Genomic DNA, 22701 nt, shown 5'->3' with positions numbered 1-22701 from the left:
TTGGGATTCACTCTCTCTCCCCTTCTGTCCCTCTTCCTCACTTGCACACGTGCGCTCTCTCTCAAATTAAAAAATCTGTACCATGGACGTTATGGTGTCCCACACTTTTTGAGCAGTCTCAGAGGAAGTTAGTGTAGACTGAGATGGACCGTCTCCATCTGCTACATCTTATGAGGTAGTTGATTTTTTTTTTTTGAAGAAAGCATTTATTTGTTTAGTTCTTTGATATCTGAGGCCGAATGCTCTCCTAAGATGGCACAGGGTTGGATTCAGGAAAACCTGTTTTCCAGAGCCCAGTGGACCGTTTGTTCCCTGGTTTTTCATTTTCCTGTATTCTCTTTGTATTAGAAGAGACTGTTACAGGAAAAGAAGCTGATATTGGAGACTGGGTTTAAACAGAACGCACCGATTGTTCGGGGCCAGATTTGGTAGCAAGATGGTGTGCCCCCCCCCCCCCCCCCCAGAGCTCTCACTGCCTGTGTTGTGCACGCGTGTGCATACACACACACACACACACACACACACACACACACACACACACACACACACCCTCATTAGATCCAGGCTCTGACTCTGCTCTCTTCAGCTCTGGAGAAGGTCTCTTGATGCTCAGGAGGTTGTGTGGGGGACAGAGTCATGAGACACTGCAGAAGTATTTGGGGAAAACCAAGGGCTTTCTGGTTAGCTCTGTGTTCTACCCTCCCCTTCCCCCAGTATTACTAATGGATCCAGCCCACCCAGATTCCTGAAATCTTTCGGGCAACTGAGGTTTTGTCACACTGGCGTCGGAAGCCGAATGTGTGGGCTTCCCTGGTGCATCAGCCCCCTCCTCGCCCGAGGGCACTGCCTTCTCTCCATCAGTAGGGACCCCGTTCGTGCCTTCAGTGGGAAGCGTCCTTGCCACTTGGCGCCCAGTGGATCGGTTTTTCCCGGGGTGAGGCGTCTGGTACGGATTTCTGTTGCTGAGCTGACAGACACCTCACCTCAGACGCTCACATCCTGAGTCACACCCACCTCCTCACTACAGAGCCATGGAGAGTTGGAGAGGAAGTGGAGCATTTGCTCACGTGGGGGCGCGGTGCGGCCAGCATCTGGGGAGCCCCGTGCGCTCCTTCCTCCACCAGCTGTGGCCTGGTCAGCGTCCGGGCCTGCGTGGCGGGCAGGAGTGTCCGTGAGACACGTCGCAGCCCCGCTGGGCCATCCTCGCTGCGATTCTCCCGGCTGGGCTTCTGGGCCTGCGTGGGAACGGTGGGAGGCGTCGGCAGGGTGCGTGCCGCGAGCCCTCTGAACCCGCAGTCTTCATCTCCTCAGGGACCTCAACAGGAACCGGATCCGGCTCATCGAGGGCCTGACGTTCCAGGGGCTCGAGAGTTTGGAGGTGCTGAAGCTGCAGCGAAACAACATCAGCAAGCTCACGGACGGGGCCTTCTGGGGCCTGTCCAGGATACACGTGCTGTAAGCGCGACGCCGGGTTCCGGGCGCCACGGGCCTGTGTGTGTTCCTTCGGCCCCCTGCCCGGAGGGGTCACGTCGGACTTCAGCCGGCCCCGGGCCCCCGCCGTGTGGCCTCTGGCCGGGCACGGCTCCCTGTCTTCGGGGACTCTGCCCCAGCTGAGCGTCGTCTTCTCCCAGGGTTTGGTCAGGGAAGCAGCTTGGTGAAGGTGGGAGAGGGAGCCGTTTTGCTGGGCTCCCCCCCCCACCCCGCATCCTCCGTGAGCAGCGGGGTGCAGAGTGGGCCCCCACCCCACACCTTCCCCTCTCCCCCATGCTGCAGGAAGTTCCCTGTCTCCCTGTTGGGGATTTGACCATCTGTCTTGATGTGCAGGTGGGCCTAAAATGTATAGTTCATCCTGGGAGATTTATTTATGTTTCGTGAGCTAATCAAGTCGCTCGGCGCAGATGTTCCGCTTTTATCCAGGGAGCGCGCTCTCCAGACAGATGCGCGGCCCCAGAGCTCGCTTGTGCGCCGAGTCACGTAAAACCACGGCAGGAAGACATATGGAGAAGGGCAGGAAAGGCGGCTCTGATCTTCCATTTTTAAACATTTAAATTAGTTTATTTTCAACGGAAGTAACATACACTCGTAACAGGAAAATGAGGGTAAAAAAGCAGCCGGGGGTCCCCTTCCCCTGTCCTCTTCCCCCCAGTTCTGCTCCCAAGGGGCGGTCACTTACAGTCCTTTCCCGGTTGGTTTTTCTTTTCTCTTTTTTTTATTATTTTATGTTTAATCTCTGCAGACAACATGGGGCTTGAACTTAGAACTGTGAGATTAAGAGTGGCACGCTCCACCGACTGAGCCAGCCAGGGGCACCCCTCCTTGTTGGTCTTTCTGTGTGGAGTTTTGTTCGTGGTTATTTCCACGTTCCGGGACGTATCCCACTGTGTCTACGTCTGTCAACGGGAGGTTTCTTGGGTTGTGGTCAGCGATGTAATTTGCTCAGGACCCCACCCCCTGCCCCCTCCTTTCCAGTCTTACCAGTTACATCACTGTGTTCACATCCTTTATTATCTTTGCAGCTGAGACAGAGAACAAAAACCCCACATCCGGTTTCATCGGCTCTGCACCCTGCTCGTTTATCCGAAGCGTCTCTGATGAGCGCCTCTTCCCGCCCATCCCCAGACCCACACACTTTGTGGGGTGGGGGCATTCGCCTTAGCAGTGCCGTCTTGCTGGTCCCCTTCTTCCCGGTCCTTTGATTGGCCTCAGCTCTGTATCTGTTCAGAAACACTTGCCCTTGACGTGCTTACAACTGTCGTTTTGAACTTGGAATCCCAGGTGCTTATGTGCTGGGTATGCCGACGTTCAAAGAGAAGTCTCAGAAGAAAATGGAGTTAGCACATCCCATTTGGTTTTTAGTCTGAGCAGATTCATCCCGTGCGGGGGGATGAGTTGCCCGAGAGGTTATTTATAAACGTGCTCACCTTTTGGGCAGTGGTGGAAAGTGAGATAGACAGGGCGGAACCCCGTTGCCCAAAGACCTTGTGATACTGAACGTGGGGCAACATTGGAATTAGTATGTTTTATGCAAGAGGCCAGTCCAGGACGGCCGTCCTGGGCTAGGGTGTGCAGGGTCGAGAAGCAGGGTAAGAACGTCCTCCCCTGACAGACCCGGTGGGGCCTAAGTGCTGGGCACTGTGCTGAAATTGTGATGTGCGTTCTCTGTGCTTCTCGTATCAGCCCTGTGAAGTTGCCACCTCGGGTCTCTTCGTATTATATAGATGTTCCCGCCTCATTCAGCCAGCAAAGTGGCAAAACTAGGATATCGATCCAAGTAGCCTGACCCCAGAGCGAAGGTGTCTCTGGGCACCAGACCTGGGTTCGAATTCTGGCCCCTCGCTGCCCACTGAGCTGGGGACTGAATCTTGGAAGTCATACCTCGCTCCTGCCTGCCTCAGTGTCACGTTACCTGTCAGATGGGGATAAGAGGTCCCTCCCCCCCACCATTCTGTCTTCTTCTCTTCCTTTAATGGGCTCGGCTGCTGCCGGGCGCTGTGCGCCCGCGTGCGCACCTGGGTCCCTTGGAGTCGGCTAACAGGGTCCCCTTGCCCTCTGAACCCCGAGTCCACCTGGACGCTGGCGGCCCCCCGTCGGGTTTGCCCGTCGTCTCCCGCGCCCGTGTCTGAGGCCGAGGGGCCGCCCTCACCCCCGTGCCCTGTCATTGCAGGCACCTGGAGTCCAACAGCCTGGTGGAGGTGAACAGCGGCTCGCTCTACGGCCTGTCGGCCCTGCAGCAGCTCCACCTGAGCGGCAACTCCATCGCCCGAATCAACCGTGACGGCTGGAGCTTCTGCCAGAGGCTGCAGGAGTTGTAAGTGTCCCGCCTCGGCCCTGTGCATGGCGACTCTGGGAGCCCGAGCCTGTGGGCAACCCTCCGGAGCGGGCGGCCCCGGGCCCGAGGCACGGCGGCCTCCAGGGGCCCGGCCGGCGCGGGCGCTCGGAGCCCGGGCCTTGTGCCGCGTCACTGGGTCATTGACTGCAACAGTGGCACCGCCGGCCCCCCACTGGACGTGCCGGTGTCCCCCTGTTTCTCAACAGGTGCAGAAGACAGGTGGTCTTAGAGGGAAAAAGTCGATCCTCACCATGTGGGCGCCTTCCCTTTAACACGCTCCAGGTTGCTCAGTTCCAATTTACTCCACTGTGGTTGTGGGCTTTTTTTTTTTAAGAGGATCTGGGTGGATTTTCTTTTTTTCTAGGCTTGACTGTAGGCAAAGAGCCACCCACGGAAATGACCGGCTGTTAAAAGTGCCAAGCTTGTGTCTTGTGTCTGTCTTGACTTCACCCAGCCAGCAAGGGGGTGCTTTAAGCTCAGTGTTGAGTCTTTTGCAGGTGGTGTTTTTGTCTGTCTTTCCCTCTTCTCCCCCTTCCTCCTCCCCACACCCGCTGCACACTGACCTGGAGTTTGTATGTCACTGAACCCGTGATTACCTCAGGCAAAAACCCATAGTCCTGTCTCTTTCCTTGAACGTACTCCCCTTGGATTTTGTGAGTGTGTGCGTTAGCGTTAACCCTTGAGATTTAGCTTCCAGACCTTCTGGGCAGTGCGGCTTGCTCTTCTCAAGTGGTATTGAATGAATGGCTTCTGACTGTCTCCTGCCTCAGGCCATGCGCCCGCCCTCCCGCCGCCCCCCTACCTCCCCCACCCCCACCAACTCCCAGGACTGATCTCCGCTGGTTGCTGCCCGGGCCTGAGCCAGGCCAGTGGCTAAGTGAGGAGGCTGTGTGCACCCCAGGTTTTGAGGCAGCCTGTGTGGGAGTGTTCCCAGTGCCCCTCTCTGGCAGGTGGCCCATGTGGAGCTGTCTTTCCCCTTCACAAGGGGCAGAGAGGTCATGGAAATGCCTTGACCAGCCTGTCAGTTTTCCCGACGTCTGGTAATCTCGGAGCCAGATTTAGGATTGCTTTCCAGCATTTCTGGCCCTTCCTTTAAGCTAAATGCTTTAATTGCAGGTGAGGATGTAATTTTGATCACTTGCCAGGTCTTTGTGACTGGTAGACACCAGGACTGACTTCTCCAGGAGGGAAAGAATGTTACTTCTTGCTGCCTTTAAAAACTCATAAATCTTCTCCGAGTTTATTTGGCTTCTTCCTGTCCCAACCCAAACTTCCCATTTTTCAACGGTGGAGGACTACTAAGTAACAACCCAGGGCCGTGTGGTGTCAAGGTGCCATGAGGGCGTGCTGGGAGGAAGGTCTGATTCTGATGCTCGGGGAAGATGTGTGATTGGGGGTGTGTGTGATTGGGGGGGGTGTGTTCCCTGTCCTGCTTACAGGATGTCACGCTTATAGGCTGTCCTGGATGGGGGCAAGGGGACCGGAGACTGCCGCCCAGGTCGGATGCACTGTTGTGGGAGGAAGGCTCCACGCAGCGGCTGGTGGCGCCCTCTGCTGGCCGATGTCGGGACTCTCGCTGGGCTCCCTTGCTCACCGTCAGAACCTCCTGGGCTTCCCGGAGTCCAGGGTCTCGGGTCACTGTCGTGAGTGGTCTTTGATGGCCTGAGTCAGGACCCCCGCACGGACCCCAGCGTGAGAGATTGGAACCCTAGGGTTCTGGTGTTGTATGACCTTGCGTCGTCCTCACAGCCTGATCTGCTGTCCGGTCTCTGTGGCTGGCACGGGTATGCCAGGAGCCTAACTGTGTGGGTGTGGGGCCCTGCTGGGTTTCTGGCTGCACGACCACTCTGGCCCTTGGGCCTCGCATGAGCCTGTGCCGCGTTGGTGACGTTCGCTTCCCCCTCCCTTCCCCAGGGTTTTGTCCTTCAATAATCTCACCCGGCTGGACGAGGAGAGCCTGGCAGACCTGAGTAGCTTGAGCATCCTGCGCCTCAGCCACAACTCCATCAGCCACATCGCAGAAGGCGCCTTCAAGGGACTCAAAAACCTGCGTGTCTTGTACGTCGTTCATCGTGGGGTCGACAGAACGAAGGGGTTCCCTGCTGGGAAGGCGGGATAGAGCAAACATGCCACCTTGCCGAGTTCCCTTCTCGTTGCTGTGCAGTCAGATTTGTGCAGAGGGTCAAGCAAAGAACTAGTGAGGCAGAGAAACGTCTCTCGGTCCCCCTGAGGGTGGTGCCGATAGAGGCGACGACTCAAAACCCTGCCGTTACCAAGCGGTAATTCTGCCATGCCCTCGCTGGGATGCCAGGGTCCCCTTGTTGGGAGCAGCCGTGTGGTCCGTCTCTCTAGTCTCGAATCTTCCCCATGTGCTTTCACAACCCGTGTCCAGGAGGCCCAATTTCAAGAGAGGTATCGAGGGCCTCCTCTGTCTTCCCTTGAACTTCAGTAGGGCCATTGAAAAAATAGAGGCACTCATGTCATTTTCTTTCAAATTCCTTATTAGGTGGGGTTGCCAGAAGTTGCTTCAGGATGTTTTCCTGGGAGTTAAGATTTGTCTTTTGTTGGCTCTGGAGAACTTCCAGCCCCCAGAGAGGGGTGTATGGCTTTCCACGGACAGTCGTAGTAGATCTGAAGCTGCCTTCCCAGCGTGCCCCACTGCCCGGAGGGCCTGTTCCAGTGTGACAGGAGGCCCTGTACACTTGCACCTGGCGGGGAGGGCAGAGCGGGCTTCAGTGCTGGGCGGTTGTTGGGGAGTGTGAAACAGCCCGGATGCCAGGCTATTGAAGCCGAGGTCAGCCAGCCTTCGCGCTTGCACGGCCTGAATAACAAGGCCGGAGACATTTAGATTGAGCCAGAAAGAAGAGAAAAGCTTTGGCAGCCAGGGTGAGGAACTGGGAGACAGGCACACAGAGCGGCAGCCCTGGGTCCCGGCTTTCAGTGTGAAGATAATAAGGAGAGACCCGCTGAAAGGAGAGGTCCCTTCCAGCAGCAGAATCTCGGGGCTCCGAGCCTTCTGCTGTAAGATCAAGGTCAGAAGGAGCACTGTGCCTCTCAGCCGGGGGCCCCCCTCCCTCCTGGCAGTGCTCATTCCTTGTGAAGGCTCCCACGGGGCCAAGAGCAGTGTCCCTTTCTCTTCCTGGCCTGCCTCAGCCAGGGTTTGGCGGAGGAAGGGGTAGGAGCCAAGAACCGTGGCGGGGGAAGTTGGAGGGGCTGCTGGTGGGGGCAGAGAGGGGGGCTTGGTCGCCAGGTGGGAGCATCGCCTGGCGCTGTCCTCTGCCCTGGAAGCCGGGGGGAGGGAGCTGAGTCATCCGCCTTGTGATCTGCATTGTTGGAGGAGACTGGGCTGAAAAGTTGGCCTCATCCGCCAACCCTGGCAAGTGGGTCACAAGTCTGACTCAGCGCCCAGATGTCGTCCCTGGCTCCGAGTCCGCGCCTGTGCAGGCCCTGTGAGGAGGGGCGACTCGGGCCTCTGAACCCACTTGCCAGCATGGAGTGGCCCCAGGGAGGACCCCGTGTGGGGGCCTCTTCTTCGCTCTTTCCTCCATGTGCCTTCGGCAGTTTCTCAGTCAAGCCTAGGAAAGGGACTCTGGCTGGTGTGAGAGCAGACAGGAGCCTCAAAAAACCTCTCGGGCTCATTCCCAGTGCCAGTGGTCAGATGCCTGCTCTTGGGGGGTTTCCCATGTGCTGTCCGCACCCTGTCCTTACCCCAGGGCCCTGCCCTACCCAACTGGGGAGCAGCCCACGGAGCTGGGGTGGCTGTGAGTTTGAGGCGTGCCTTGGCTTTGCGGGAAGGCTGAGAAGGCCAGGCTACACCGCAAGGCGTGCAGAACGGGGTTCCTGTGGCACAGTGGCCACACTGGTGTTGGCCGTACGTTACAGCTGGGCATCGGGTGACAGAGCGGGTGTCTGTCTGTTTTCCCGCTTCGTGTTAAAGAGGGTCGAGAACTCAGGCTGGATGGTGAGCCTTCTCTCCGTCTCCTCCCTAGGGATCTGGACCATAACGAGATTTCGGGCACAATAGAGGACACGAGTGGCGCCTTTACCGGGCTTGACAGTCTCAGCAAGCTGTGAGTATCTTGGCGTTGGCCTTTCTGTGGAGGGGGTGCACAGTGCTTCTCAGGCTCCCCCGTGCCGCCTCTTTCGTGGGCTCAGCTGGAGAAGGGCTGGCTCCCATTTATCTTCCTTTGTTTGGGAAGCAAAGTCTGAATAAGAGAGCCAAGACGTCCCAGCTTCTCTGTGGCCAGTGGTCTCATCACTGCCCTGGGCGTTGGTTCCTTTGGTGCCGAAGATCCGGTGTTCAGAGGCCTGTTGGATTTTCTGTCCCGCTGAATTTGTGACTAACCGGGAAACGGCTGAGTTTTTTGTCCTGCTTTGCACAAAGGAGTCTCGCCCTGATACTCGATTCCTAGAAATTGTGTCAGATGTCTAAAGCCAAGTGCCATCGACGGTTTTGAGTCTTTGGTCAGTACTTCTGTGGTCAGTCATAACGTCACACAGAAACAGTCATTACGACAGGTAATGTAATGACTCGTTTTTATTCCCGGTTTCTGATGTTTTTATTTTTTTTAAGCCTCCTGGAGTTGTCAGTTACTGTGCAAGGCATGTGTGTACATGTGTTGTATCTAACAACCAACAACCTCGTGAGTTAGGCTCTGTTATCCAACCTTTTTTGTCGTTGAGGAAACGCGGGTGCAGGGCCTTTGCCCAAGACCACATGCTCTGGAGGGTCGGGACCGGCCGGTCTGGCTCTGGAGCCCACACTGTTCCCCCTGAGTGGGCCACCGCAGGAGCCTCTGGGACGGGGCAGGGGAGTCCGAGGAAGGGTCCGGGGCAGACAGAAAGAGGCAGTCACCGCTCCACCTCCCCGGGCCTGCTCGGGTGACTGCGAGCTGAGCACAGTACGAGTGTCAAGCAGATACTCTGAAAGCAGCCGCGGGGTGGAAGGTTCCGGAACAGCCTGTCGGGGGTGCGGTGGATGTCTTTCTGTAGAGGTGGTTTTGAAAAGTGTGGTTTTTCACACCATTTATACTCAGAGTTCTGAGTAAGATTAGCTCTCTTGGCTGTCTCAGGATTCTCGCTCTTCTCCAGCGTGTCTCTGTCTTCCTTTCTCTTCCCTAAAAAAACACCCTCTCCTCCCCGCCTCCTAGTCAGTTTGCCCGGCAAGCGCTGGGACAGGACAGCGGCTGTGCCCCTGGGGCGGAGGCCTTGCTCTCCGGGGCCTGCCTGGCCAGGTGTGTGTGTGCACAGGGGGCGGGGGCAGGGTGGGGGCGGGGGTGGACGTGTCTCCAGAGGCTCTGCCCTGCAGGGGCAGGGGTGCCTGTGCCGGGACTCCTGGTTCTGCAGAGTCCAGCCTGATGCTGCCGCCTGTTCCCCTGTGTTCTCTCGTCCTTTTACCCGCTGGACCAGGGTCAGCAGCTCTGCCTGAGATCCTAAGTCCGCGGGCCTCCCTTGCTCTGTGCTGTTTGACACAGGCTCCAGGAAGGCAGCGCGGGTTCCGCACCAACCCGGTCCTGAGACTCCAGGGACCTTGTTGAAATACGATACCTCCAGCCTCCTCCCCCCAGCCTCACTGATCAAAATTGTGGGGCTGGCAGGTTTCAAAATAAAGGGAGGACACCACAGTTGGGGGAATGGGGATAGTAGTTGCTTAATCAGATTAAATATATATAGTTGTTTAGGCGGAACGGTACTGTGGTTACGTCACAAGAGAAAAAAAAGAATCCTCTTCCCGGATGGAAAAACAAATGCTGTGATGCCCGTGACTTGGGTTCCCATTCAGCCTGTGGGGCTGGGGAAGGGGCAGTGGACCGAGGTGAAGTAGTACCAGCACCCCTGGGTGACGAAGCAGGCACCCGTGAGGGTCGCGATGCTCCCCCACCTGCCTGTGGTGTGCGGTGTCCTCCCCGGGAAAGGGGAGGAAAGGAAAGCCCACGCTTCACCGTGATCGTGGCGCGTAGCTTGGGTAAAAACCACTCCCCCGGGTGTATGGAAGGTGTTGAGTAAACGGTTAACGGCAGAGCGAAGGAAGGGACCGGTGCTGCTTGGCTCTCCTCCCCTCCCACCTCCTCCACTCGCTGCCCTGACGCTCTCTTGCGTGGCCGTGGCTGGGAAATGTGGCCCTCACACCTCCCTGCCTTACTGAGCGGCCCGGTGGCAAGCGTGTCGGGATCCATTAGAAAAGGGCAGCGTGTGAGCACAGGGAAGGGCTGCCTCTCGGGAGCGGTCACGTCACGTGGACTCATTCACACGGTGGGGCTGCGGTTGGTGCTGGGTCCCTTGGACCTGGTGGGGCCCGCCTTTGAAGCCCTTGGGGTCAGGTCTTCAGGGACCTGAGAATGGGAAGGGAGAAAGTCTTGCCTTCACCCATTCGAGGACCCGGGGTCCTTCCTGTCATGGAAGAGGCCAGACCTAAATTAAAATCTTTGCCGAGAAGGGAACACAGGAGCAGCAGAACCTTAAAAGGCTTCCCTGGGCAGCTGTGGTGGGTGCTGTCCTGCCCGTAATGTTTCTGCCTGCTGAACACAGCCATGTGGACAGCTCTTCAAACCGGAGCTTCCTGGCAGGGCAGGTGTTACCTGCTTACCTGTGGTCAGTATGCTCACCTCCCACTGGGGCCCCCGTCATTATGTTGGTGGAAGACCTCCTGGGAAGTGTGCACAGCGTCCTAGTATGTGAGCAGGGAGGGAGGCTTTCTGGAACACAGATTAGCAGAGAGAGGAGCACTTAACCACGTGTGTACAAGGGGTGGTGTGAGTGCCTGCCCCGTGGTTCCAGCTCTTTCCATGGCTTTCTTCGGGGCGGGGCCGTGACATGCGCGAAGGGAAGCGTTAGAGGAAACCTGGAATTGGACCACGAGGCCAAGCCTCTCCCGTGAGGCGGGCCTGGGTGGGTGCTGCCCCCCAGCCTGGGCAAGATCGCCCTCCCCCGTGTGTTGACAGAGCGATGGCAGGGCCCACGGAGTGCTGTTCAGTGTCTCAGGTGGAGGAGAGGTGGGGAGGTGAACGTGAGCTGGACCAGGCCTCCCCTGGCGTCTGCCGGGCGGTGTTAGCAAGAGCTGAAAGGCCTTGGGGAGCACTAGAGATGCACGAAGGAGTGGACGGCTGACTTCCAGGGTCGCTGTCCGCACCGAGGCAGGGGTGTGAGGCACATCGGCCCTGTGGTCCCTTCTCTGGGAGCCCCTGATCTGGGACAGTGGAGTCTCAGCTGCCCGCTGTCGTGTGGACAGAATGAGCACCACCCGGCCCGCGGCCCCGGCCATCCGTTCTGCGCACGGCTGCCTTTATTGAAACTGTCCCCGTCTGCCAGCTTGAGCCCCAGCCCCCAGATGTCCGCCTAGAGAAAGTAAGGGGCTATTTTAATCCCGCAGCAGGATGATTAGCCCCTACGTAATTGAGAATTTGTTTTATTGCTATTGTTACCATTAGAAATAACAGTCTGCCCTCATTGTAAAAGAGGTCAGTGTGACTAATACGTAATGCATGAAATAAAGCACAGCTTTTTCCTGGATCTGGTTTACTGGAGATTTCACTAAACAGTTAATACATTTTACTAGGGCCTGGAGCACAGTGACCCGGCCTGGGGGATCTGAGTAAGTGAGAAGTTGGCAGGCTCTTGCAGATACTTGGGTTTGGTGCCGTGTGCTGGTGTTTGCTGGGCTAGTTGTGTGGTTAGGGGAAGAGAGTTAGTGTGGCCGCCGGACTTCTGCGTGTTTGGGCTGTGTGTTTGAGAATCAAAGCTTCAGATGGAGAGAGAGTGGAAATACGCAGATTGCCTCCGAGAGAAGGAGCAGTCAGAGGGGTCTCGGACCGCTCCATCCTCCCCGAGGCAGGAGGAGCTGGCTTTGTCCGAAGGCTGCAGGCTCCGAGAGGAGGGGTCTGTTCCTGATCAAGTGGGGGTACCCGGAAGCTCCTGTGGTTGCCCTGCAGGTTCCCCTCAGGCTTTCGGTGCCCTGGAGGGCAGTGGGGCAGGGCGGGGAGCACCTCCTGTGGTTTGTGGCACTGGCCCGGTCTGTCTGCATGTGACCCCATCTTCCCGAAGGCGGCATCCTAGGGTTTGTGTAGGTGGTGCCGGGAGCCCTATGCAGGGGGGGTGACGCTCAGGGCCCATGTGGCAGGTGCCACCTGGGCCGCCCTGCCATCTTTGGTTTTCTTCGAGGCTCCTGTTGCTTTCCTGGCCCTTTTCAGGGAGGGGCTGGTACTTGATGTTTTCCCTCGGGGGACCCCCATCTTAACACGGGTCTCGGTGGGATCCCAGACGAGACCGCTGCTCTCTGGAGGCTGTCTGCAGTGCCCCCTTACGAAGCCCCCTCCCAGAGCCGGTGAGATGTGGCAGGAGTTGGCTCCCAGCATTCCCCGTTCCTGACTAGCCCTTTAGGTAGTCTGGCTGGACGTCACGGTGAAGAGCCCACATGTCTGTTGAAGAGCCCAGCATGACTCTCAGGGGCTCACGGCTGCCCGCACCTACAGGAGGTAGAGGGAGTGCCCCAGTCGGCTGTCAGAGGAGGGAAAACTGGAACACGGATGCTTTTCGTTCCCAGTGTCCAGGCATTCTGGGTGCCCCCCCCCAACCCCTCATCCCCCAAACAGACTGGAGAGTCCGTTGGCTTATGTAGCCTATTGGAGGAAGCCTTCATTTCTTCCATGGGCACTGCAGGGGACGAGAATTTGGTTTCTAAGAAAACTCTTAGGAGTTTCCGTTGAAGTTGTGATTGCAAGTGCCGGGAAGTAGGAGCCCTTTCTCATGGGTAGGCAGTCCACGGGTCTGGGTATTAGATAACCTCGGAGGTTGACCTTTTAGGAAGCGTCTGCGATTTAAAGAACCTTGGGCCCATGGGCATCATTTAAGATCTGGGCTCTTGCTAAGAGGCCACGGCGCCAGGGCATGCCCTGCGCACCCCGAGTGGCCTTGCCAGAGGCGGGGGCGCAGCTCCCTGTGGCCACGTCCTGGCTGCTTGGGTATGTCTCAGTGCAAATCGCTGGGGAGCCATCTTGATGGAGGCCGGTTTTCCTGCCCTTTTCTTGCCTGCTCGGGGAACCTTCACCCCCACTTTTCAGAAGAGGGTGGCGGATTTTAGTTCCAGTTTTCATTACGTTCCATGACTCTGCTTCCTCTCATGGGAACAGTGATGAGTCCCCTCCTTCTCACAAGGCCCTTGGGTCCTTGGGCACAGCCCGGGCTGGACAAGGGGATTTCCACAAACATCGCAAGGAGCCTTTTCAGGCGAGATGGTGCATCCTGTCATCACATTAAATTCTAATAAAGATCAAAGCATTTCATTTCAGAAGGGCAAGGCCTGCATACTTCGGACCCGTAGTCTCCACGTAGGTCAGATTTCCACCTGCCCCTCACTGGACAGACTTATCAGATGGCACTGGCCTAACTGTGTGTTCTCTTTCTCCCGTTCCTCCCTTGTCTCTTCCCCTCCGGTTCTGCGTTTTGTTTTTTCCCTGTCTCTGGATGATGTTTGGAAATGGCAGAACTCTGTTTGGAAACAAGATCAAGTCCGTGGCTAAGAGAGCCTTCTCGGGGCTGGAGGGCCTGGAGCACCTGTGAGTATCTCACCAGACCTTCCCTGACCCACAGGCCTGCCAAATGCGGCTGCCGGGGAAGTCTGCTAGCAATTTAATCACATCTTTGTAAACTGAGAAACAGCCTATTTGGAAACGCCAGCTGCTTCCTTCTCGTTATAAGTCAGCTTCAACTTTGGCCTTTATTTTGCCTATGCCAGGAACAGTTAGAGAACACATGGCCGGCCGGTGAGTTCCTAACGAATGCGGCTGCCGACTGGATACCCTCCCCCGTCCTCCAACCCTGTCTCCCCCTGGCGCTGGCTCCTCCACAGGCCCCGGCCTCCCCTTCACCTCTGTGAGAGCGCGCGTTCCTGGCGCAGGCTCCCGGCCCCACTGAAGCAGCTTCACGGGGCCGAGCACACGCTGGGCTCAGCCGGGAGGTGTTCTGGCCTGGTTGTCCCTGAGAGCCCGGGAGGACAAGGGTGATGCCCGCCCGGACACATTTGTGTGGTCACCATAGAGGGCAGATGCCTCTAGTGCTTGATTCTTAGTCTCTTTGGCCTTGGAATCAAGGTGAACCTGAATTCTGTTGGTAAAGCTTTGCTTGTTGACTTGCTGAGCCGGCCTCACCGTTAGCTTTGATGCTGCCCTTCAGGCTGGCTTGGTTCCAAGGTTGTTCCGTGTGCTTGTGCCAGTGTCTGGGAGGTGACAGCCACTTAAGTGGACTTGGGACACGGGGTCTGGGTGGTACGGCCAGCACACTGGGGAAACCGGGACTCTCCCGGAAGCCACCTGAGCCTCTTGGCTCAAACAGGTGGCTGACCTGAAGGGTGCCCAGAGTGTGTGTCCGTACGTGAAGAGTGTGCTTTTGCAGGAACCTCGGAGAGAATGCAGTCAGATCTGTCCAGTCTGATGCCTTTGTGAAGATGAAGAATCTCAAAGAGCTGTAAGTACCCGGGGTTCCAGGGTCCTGGTTAATATGACTAGAGAATTTGGAGTCAGAAACGCCTTGATTCCATGATGTGTCAATATATGTAACAGATGGGGCTGTTAGCATTTGTGTGTAAGCTGTCTTTTAGAAAAGCAATGCCCTCTGGGGGATTATTCTGGATCAGGGTCAGCACACCTTTTCTTCTTTTTTTTTTTTTTTACGTTTATTTATTTTTGAGACAGAGACAGAGCATGAACGGGGGAGGGTTAGAGAGACAGAGACACAGAATCTGAAACGGGCTCCCTCAGAGCCTGACGTAGGGCTCGAACTCACAGACTGCGAGATCATGACCTGAGCAGAAGTCGGCCACTCAACCGACTGAGCCACCCAGGCGCCCCTCAGCACACCTTTTCTTAAAGGGTCACATGGAATTTTCAACTCTGTGGGCCATAGGGTTTGTGTCATTAGCAAGTAGACTCCCTTGTTGTAGCAGAAAGGGGCCATAAATAATACACAAATAGGCGGGCACGGCTGTGTGCCAGTCAGTTATTTATAAAAAAACAGGCTGGCAGGGCAGGCTGTAGCTTACTGACTGCTGCTCTAGGGGACATGAACTTTCTTCTAGAAAATGGGCGATCATTCCTGAAATGATGTCAGGGCAAGTTTTCATCATTTAGGTCTGCCTAAAATGGAGGACCTATACTGAGAGTGGCTTCTTTGCCGCGTTTGGTGGCCTGTGAGTGAGGCAGAGATATCTGGGGGGTGGTCACAGGCGACTGTGGACTAGTGATGTGGCGCCCAGCCCACATCTGTTCCGAGGCCCCCACAGCGGTTCACAGGTGGTGGTGCCGCCACCATAGATGTTCACCATGGGCCCCCGGGTCACGGGGTTGGAAGAGCTCGCCTGTGCCCTAGTCTCTGGCAGAGGAGCTCGTCAGGGTGTGCAGGTAGCAACACCCAAGCTTCCTTTCTTCTTCCTGTGCATTAATCTGATTCTGCTGCCGCAAAGTCTAGCTGTAATACTAGTCCCTGAAAGATGTGGCTTTTGGTTCTCAGAAGTGCTGATGGAGGACAGAGGACGGCCATCTGTGCATCCTGAACTCATCCTCATTCCTGAGGCCACTCTTGGTGGCCTTCGGGAGAAATGGGGGAGTAGGGAGGCGCAGTCCCCATACTTTAGAAGCAAAGCAGGCCCCCGGTGATATTCCTCTGGGTGAGGAGAGAGGAGGTCTTTTAGGCACCTGCCTCATGGCATTTACTTAGCTGGGAGATTCAGGCCTGTTGAGTAGAACTGCCTTCTCCAAAGGGTCACGGTCTTAGAATGGTTAAGTGTTCACTGTGCATTTCTTTCAACTTCTCTGTGTTTGCAACTTTTCAAATATAATGTTGGAAGTAATCTCATTAGATGGGAAGAGGGTATAAGAGAAAGAGGGAAGGAAAGGGAGAGAAGACTGCTTCTCCTTAACAATTGAGGTTTTCTGAGATACTTTCCTAGTTGGGAAGGACTGGACCCTTCTAGGCAACTGGGACCCTCCACCACACCCCACCCCCAAAATCTGCTTCGGCGTGGTTCTGGAGGCTCATCCTTGGCCCCTGCCTGGGTTTCCCGTCGCTCGCTGCACGTACCCAGCCGTGGCTGGCCCTGGGCCCAGTCCTCTGCTGGGAGAAACGGTTAATTCCACTTGGTCATTTTCTTCCTCCATCTGATCAAGGCAGGTTGTACCGTGCACTTAGTCATGCTCTGGGTAAATTTCCACAAGCGATGATTAGAAACACACTTTGAGTTGGAATCATGAAAATGCACCGTAAGCCAGCAGAGTGATGGGACGGCCGGAGGCGGGAGTCGTGGAGAGCCGCACCCCTGAGCAGCTGACCAGCAGGAAGAGTAGCGGAAATCTGCAAAGCTCCGGGGTTGCTGGCAATTCCTGGTCCAGCCTTTCAACCTCACCTTTGTCCTTAAAGCCATGTGTGCATGTGGAGGGAGGTCAGGGGGTCAGTGTCCTCACTGTCTGTCTTGTTGGTCCTGACTCGCTCTTCAGGAAAGCTATCTCTACACCCTTAGTACCTCTTTCTGAGGTCTGGTCTCTGTGTGAGGTGGGCCTCGTTGTGGGAGAGGTAGGACATCTTCAAGCCAGCCAGGCCTACAACTCGTGGTGTAAGGAGTAACCCTTCCCACACACATCTGTGACCAAGGATCACTGTCAACTTGGCCTTCCTTAGTTTGCTCCTGTGACCGTCCTCCACACAAGTGCCTGAAGCCTCACAGCGATAGCCCAGCGTCTTCCTCTAGACTCTACTCAGGCTTTCCTGCTGCCGACCCAGAAAGGGGCAGTCGCGCCCAACACTGGCTTGATGGGGAGCTCGTGACAGCGCTTCTGACAGAATTCCTGACCCTCTGTCACTGAAGCTCAGTGTGTGGTACCTGGCGGCAGCTGGTCCACCCGCCACCACAGCTGGCCCGGAGTAGCCCCCCAGGTACTGGGCCGGAACCAGTCACTTCTCAGGCTCAGCTGGGGGAGCCCTCATGCTTACTACAGCCCTCCGGGAGATAGCTCTAAGCACACAGCTACGTGCCTGTCAAATAAAAATACAAAAATTAAAAAATTAAGAGTAGAAGCCAAATGCTGACCTTTAAAGGTCTGATGTGGGCAGACATCCCAGTTAGCATGGCTTTGAGATCAATTATTTCAGTCTTTGAAAAAGCACTTTCCAAAAGTAATTTTAATAAGATGGCTAATCTGGTAACCATGAGGAACAGGAAGGAAGAGCAGATTTCTGAGGGAAATGGTGGGTGGTGGAGGCTATTGCTAGGATCCTGGCCCATGCGATGCTTGTGGAATTTTTTTTTTAACATATTTTTTTTGAGAGAGAGAGAGAGACAGAGTGTGAGTGGGGGAGGGGCAGAGAGAGAGAGGGAGACACAGAATCAGAAGCAGGCACCAGGCTCTGAGCTGTCAGCACAGAGCCCGACACGGGGCTCGAACTCACGGACCGGGAGATCATGACCTGAGCCGAAGTCAAACACTTAACCAGCTGAGCCACCCGGGTGCCCCTTGTGGAATATCTAAGTACACTTCAGCACCCCTTCTGTCACCGTGTACTTTGTACCTTGTACCAGAGGCGATTCATGACAGGGGAGCCCGCGTGCCTTCACCCTTGCCATGCGCTGATCTCTGTTAGCTCACAGCCTTGAGGTCTCTTCCAGGAACAGGGCAGCTAGACTCTTCGGTTGACTTATCTTCGAGTGACTCCTCAGGAAGGAATGTCCGCTGAGATGGTGATTCCGATTTCTGTTTAAAAAGCTGATCCTCAGTTGCTGAGAAATGAAAAAGAAAATATTCTCTGTTTTGGTTGGAGCCTCACAAAACCAGTGTTGCATTCTCATGCTCCCTGGGCAGTGGCAATTAACTAACAAGCACTATTTAGGGAGCGGAGCCGAATTCTGCCGGCCTCCTGAGCGGTGCTGTAGAGATCCACAAACAAGAGGGGGCCGCATTGGCAGGGCTTACGTCTGGACGTAAGAAAACATGGAGGTTGGCCAAATGAAAACTAACAGCAATATAGAAAAACAGCCCTCCTCAGGACCTGAGAGTCGAGAGCTAAGTTGCAGACGAATCTGGAAGCTCCACGTAGCTTATCAGGAGGGTGGGAAAAAGCAGAGAGGGCACAGTGCTCCTCAGCTCTGTCAGGTGGACAGAGTCTGGAGGAGGTCAGATGGTGCCCCCAGGGTCACACAGGAGCAGTGTGTGCCCGTCTTGGGACGTGTGTGAACTGCGGGCTGTTGGTATGCCGCGGCGTTGTTGAGGCTGGCGGTGTCCACATCACCCAGGAGCTTGTCAGAAGTGCCGCATCTTGGGTTCCACCCCAAGCCTTCTGAGCCAGAGCATCGTTTTATCAAAATCTCCGGTTAGATTATATGTGCTGCTCTGGGTCACTGAAGAGGAACGGAGAAAAATCTCTTCCCTTCCCAGATAGCTGGTGTTGAGGACAGAAGCCGATCAGCGGTGACTGGGGGAGGAGTCTGTGTGCCGAGGGAATATCCCTTTCTGGAGGTCACACCTCACATGTCCCTTTTGTTTCCCTTTCAGCCACATCAGCAGTGATAGCTTCCTGTGCGACTGCCAGCTGAAGTGGCTGCCCCCGTGGTTACTGGGCCGGATGCTGCAGCCCTTCGTGACAGCCACCTGTGCCCACCCGGAATCCCTGAAGGGCCAGAGCATTTTCTCTGTGCCGCAGGAGAGTTTCGTGTGTGGTAAGGCCGTCCCTGTGATTTTCTTTCCTGAAGGGCAGGGAGGCCAGGAGGAAGTCCTCATTATGGGAGTGATTTCTGTGATCAGAGTCAACCCCAATCCGTGGTTCCCAATCAGCTGCTGGATGCAAGTTCTTTCCCGCTGAAACCACACGTAGTACTTACTGTGGAGTTGCCTCATTATGTGGTTCCTGGAGTGCATGCATTTAATGAGAAGGGAGCAGGACTTGGTTCAGTTACAAATCAGGAGAACCGGTTACTGGACGAAAGTTGTGTCATCTCAGGATGGCTCTGGTGCCTGGGTCTCGCTGTGAATTTACTCCGTGTCTGAGGCTGGGGTTTTAATGTGTGTTTTTTTCCAGCCCCAAGAATGGAAGGTTAAATACAGGAAGAACAAGTCTCAGGGGAACAGTTAGTGTCGTAGAAGTAATTCCTTGTTGTTGACTTGCACTCTCGCTGTTTCTCCAAACCACTGAAATCTGCACTTGTAGCTATGAGCTCTCTTCTCCTTCTGACTGTTGGAGCGTGGGTCTTGCCATCTTTTGGACCGGGGGTGGTCATGATCCGGGTTTGGTTGCAAACGGTACAGAAGATGCTGAACGACTGGAGGCTGTGCACACGCTGCGTGCCATACGCCACACTCACGTGGAAATGCGCCTCGTGGTCAGTAAGACGTGGTCAGAGAATGAGACGAATCTTGGAGGGTTTCCGGTCTCTGCTCTAAGCAGGAGTGAGGGTGGGCTTCCCGGGCATGACCGGAACTCCTGTGAGTGCCTCCTGCCTTCTGTCTTCCCCGGTCTGCCCCTGTGCCCTGGGTGTGACTGATGATCCTAACCAGGAGCACCCGGAGCAGTGCGGGCAACCCTGTGATCCACTTCTCCAGCCTCCTCCTTGGGCACGGCAAGAGCCAGTGTGCCTGCTGACCTCAGGATACAAGTGCCCCCTTCCATCATCTAGCCACCACCACCTCTGCCAGCAGGCTCGCCCTCCTTTGTGCTGATCCAGTCTAGCGAGAAGCCTTAAAAGCATCCGGTGTTTTCTTAGTGGTCAGTCTTCTGGGAATGTCCGTGCACAATGTCGGGCTGTGCATGCCTCGTGTTCCAAGTAGCACACGATGACTGTGCCGTCCATTGTTCACCACGTACCTGGGCCCTGACCATTAATTTGTTAACTAGCTGCCCTGAAGTGGGGCTTCCTGCGCCTTCCTCCCTTTTCCTGTCACAGGGCGTAATCTTGCCCTTTGGATGAGCCAGGGTCAGACTTGTGACCTGCTGTGCCCAGCCTCCGGCCGGTGGCCCTGGCACATCCCGCGGCAGTTCACACTCGTTAGCCCACCTCCATATGGCAGCGCAGGATGCCAAACCCGTCGTCAAGAATGGGCATCAGGAAAACATTTGGCAGGAGATCAAAGTTTTAAGCTGTGTGGGAGTCTCCACCTCCTTCTTTATAAAAGGAAAATAGAACCGCTTCACACCCATCAGCATCGCTAGAATCGAAAAGTCAGGCAACAACAAGTGTCGGTGAGGAGGGTGGAGTCTGAACCCTCCTACAGTGCTGGTGGGAGTGCACTGTGGTGCAGCCCCTTTGGAAAAGTTGGGAAATTTCTCAGACAATTAAACACAGTTAAGCCGTGACCCACTCCCAGCTAGATGCTGGGGAGAAACAAAAATAGATCTACATAAAACCTGGCCACAAATGCTCGTGGCAGCATTACTCGTAAAGCCAAAGAGTGGAAATAACCCGAATGCTCACCACTCCAGGAGTGGATAAATAAAACGTGGTAGAGCCAGGCGCTGGGATATCATCAGGCCATAAACAGCAATTGTTCACACAACAGATGAACCTTGAAACACTTGAAGTGAAAGAAGCTTGTCACACAGGACCATACACTGTATGATTCCATCCACATGACATGTCCAGAATAAGATCCCATCTAAGGGCCACTCCAGGGGTGGTAGGAGGGTGAGCGATTACTGGTGGCTTAGAGTGGAGGGAGAAAGGATGATAGCTGAAAGGTAGGGAGTTTCTTTTTAGGGAGATTAAATTACTTTCAGGGACCATGATGATGGTTGTATCATTTACTCACTGTAACATTCACCTGTTTCAGGTGTACCAGTCAGTAGTGTTTAGAGTATTGGGAAGCCGTGTGACCCTCACTACCACCTAATTTTAGAACATTTTCATCATCCGTAAAACAAACTCCATGTTCACAGCAGTCACTGCACTGTCCCCTGTCCCTGAGGACCTTCATATAAATGGAATCCTATAATAATGGTCTTTTGACTAGGTTTTTTTTAACCTAGCAGAATGTGTTACTGTGTATTCATTATTTTTTTTAATGCAATATGACATTGTATGGATATACATGTATTTAGCTGTTCATTAGGTGATGGACATTTCGGTTGTCTGGATTTCTTGGTAATTCTAAATAATTCTGTGAACGTTCACATATAAGTTTTTGTGAATTCTCTTGTGTGGTTCTTAGGAATGTCATTGTGGGTCATACAGGAATTGTTCAACTTTTTGAACGCTTGCCAGACTGTCTTCATCAGTAGCCGCACCACTGCCTATTCCCAGTAACAGTGAATGAGTGCATCCTGCATCTGTATTGAAATCATTTATTAATTCTAGTAGTTTTTCACTGAATTGCTTAGGATTTTTATATTTGATCGTTACGTTATTTGCAAAAAGACACTTCTACTTCGTCCTTTCCAGTCTCGATAGCTTCTTTTTCTTTTTTTCTTGCCTAATTGCCCTGGGTAGAGCCTCCAGTGTTGGCTAGAAGTGGTAAGGGCAGATTTCCTTGTCTTTCCTGATTTGGGCAAAAGCATTCAGTCCTTCACTGTTGGATACGGTATTAGTTGTAAGTTTTCCGTAGATGACCTTTACCTGGTTGAGGAATTCTCCTTCTATTTCTAACTTGTTGTGTATTTCTTTCATGATAGGGTGTTGAATTTTGTCAAATGCTTTTTTCTGCATCTGTTGAAGGATAATGTGCCCCGCCCCCAACCTTTATTGATATGGTACATTGATTTTTGGGTGTTAAACCAACCTTGCATTCCTGGGATAAATCCAACTTGGTCGTGGTGTATAATCCTTTCTATATGTTGTGGGATTTGCTTTGCCGGTATATCAGTAGAAGATTTTTGCATCTGTACTCAGGTGTATAGTGGGGTTTCTGTCTGATTTTGTTGTCTGGGAATATTTGACTCCTACAGTGGAGTGAGATGTTCACTCATCTGTTTTTTGCAAGAATTTCTGAAGGATTAGTGATAATTATTCTTTAAATTTGGGGAAATTTTATCAGTGTAGCCATTTGGGTCTGGCTTTTTGTTGGTGAGAAGTTCTTAGATTATTAAAAAAAATTTTTTTTAATGTTTATTTTTGAGAGAGAGAAAGAGAGACAGAGTGCAAACAGGGGAGGGCAGAGAGAGAGAGAGGGAGACACAGAATCCGAAGCAGGCTTCAGGCTCTGAGCTGTCAGCATAGAGCCCGATGCAGGACTTGAAATCACAAACCATGAGATCATGACCTGAGCCGAAGTCAGATGCTTAACCAACTGAGCCAGCCAGGCACACCAAAATTATCCTATTTCTTTACTTGTTAACATCTATTCAGATTTTGTTTCTTCTTGAGTCAGTGTTGATAATTTTTCTTTTTTAGAATTTGTGCATCTATCAGCTTATCTGATTTGTTGCCATACAAATTATTCATAGTATTCCCGTTTGCTGCTGTGAGGTTAGTTGGTAAGTTTTGTTCCTAATTTTAGTATTTGGTGTCTTCTCCCCACCTCCCCACTCTGCTAGTCTACAGATTTTTCAATTTCATTAGTATTTTCAAAGAACTAACTTTTCATTGATTTTTTTCCCCCCTTTTTTCTCTTATTTCTGCTCTATAATTATTTCTTCTGCTTGGTTTGGGGATAGCTTATTTTTCCGATTTCTTAATGAGGAAGGTGAGGTTATTAATTTGAGGTCTTCCTTAATGTAGACAGCTCTCCATCTCTCCTATAAGCACTGTTTTAGCTGCAACATTTAAGTTCTTGTATCTGTGTTTTCATTTTCACTCATTTCAAAGTATTTTCTAATTTCCTTTATGAGTTCTTCTTTGACTTACAGAAGTTCAGTTTGATTTCCACAAATTAGACTCCCAGTGTTGCTTTTGATAGTGATTTCTGGCT

At 53.9% G+C, this 22701-nt stretch overlaps 1 protein-coding gene across 2 annotated transcripts in view; it reads left to right on the top strand.

Moving 5' to 3' along the window:
* The window catches only part of LRIG1 (leucine rich repeats and immunoglobulin like domains 1), a 114939-nt gene that overhangs the window by 82197 nt on the left and 10041 nt on the right, over nucleotides 1–22701 (top strand). For both annotated transcript variants that reach the window (XM_047840278.1, XM_047840288.1), the window contains exons 6-12: nucleotides 1312–1455; nucleotides 3665–3808; nucleotides 5744–5887; nucleotides 7819–7899; nucleotides 13309–13380; nucleotides 14216–14287; nucleotides 18361–18524. In XM_047840278.1, coding sequence (XP_047696234.1) covers nucleotides 1312–1455; nucleotides 3665–3808; nucleotides 5744–5887; nucleotides 7819–7899; nucleotides 13309–13380; nucleotides 14216–14287; nucleotides 18361–18524 — 821 coding nt within the window. The remainder of the gene's footprint in view (nucleotides 1–1311; nucleotides 1456–3664; nucleotides 3809–5743; nucleotides 5888–7818; nucleotides 7900–13308; nucleotides 13381–14215; nucleotides 14288–18360; nucleotides 18525–22701) is intronic.

This window comes from Prionailurus viverrinus, chromosome A2 (assembly GCF_022837055.1).
Source record: "Prionailurus viverrinus isolate Anna chromosome A2, UM_Priviv_1.0, whole genome shotgun sequence".
Lineage (NCBI taxonomy): Eukaryota > Metazoa > Chordata > Mammalia > Carnivora > Felidae > Prionailurus > Prionailurus viverrinus.
The sequence above is the reverse complement of the archived record's forward strand: the minus strand, read 5'-3'. Positions and strand labels throughout refer to the sequence as shown.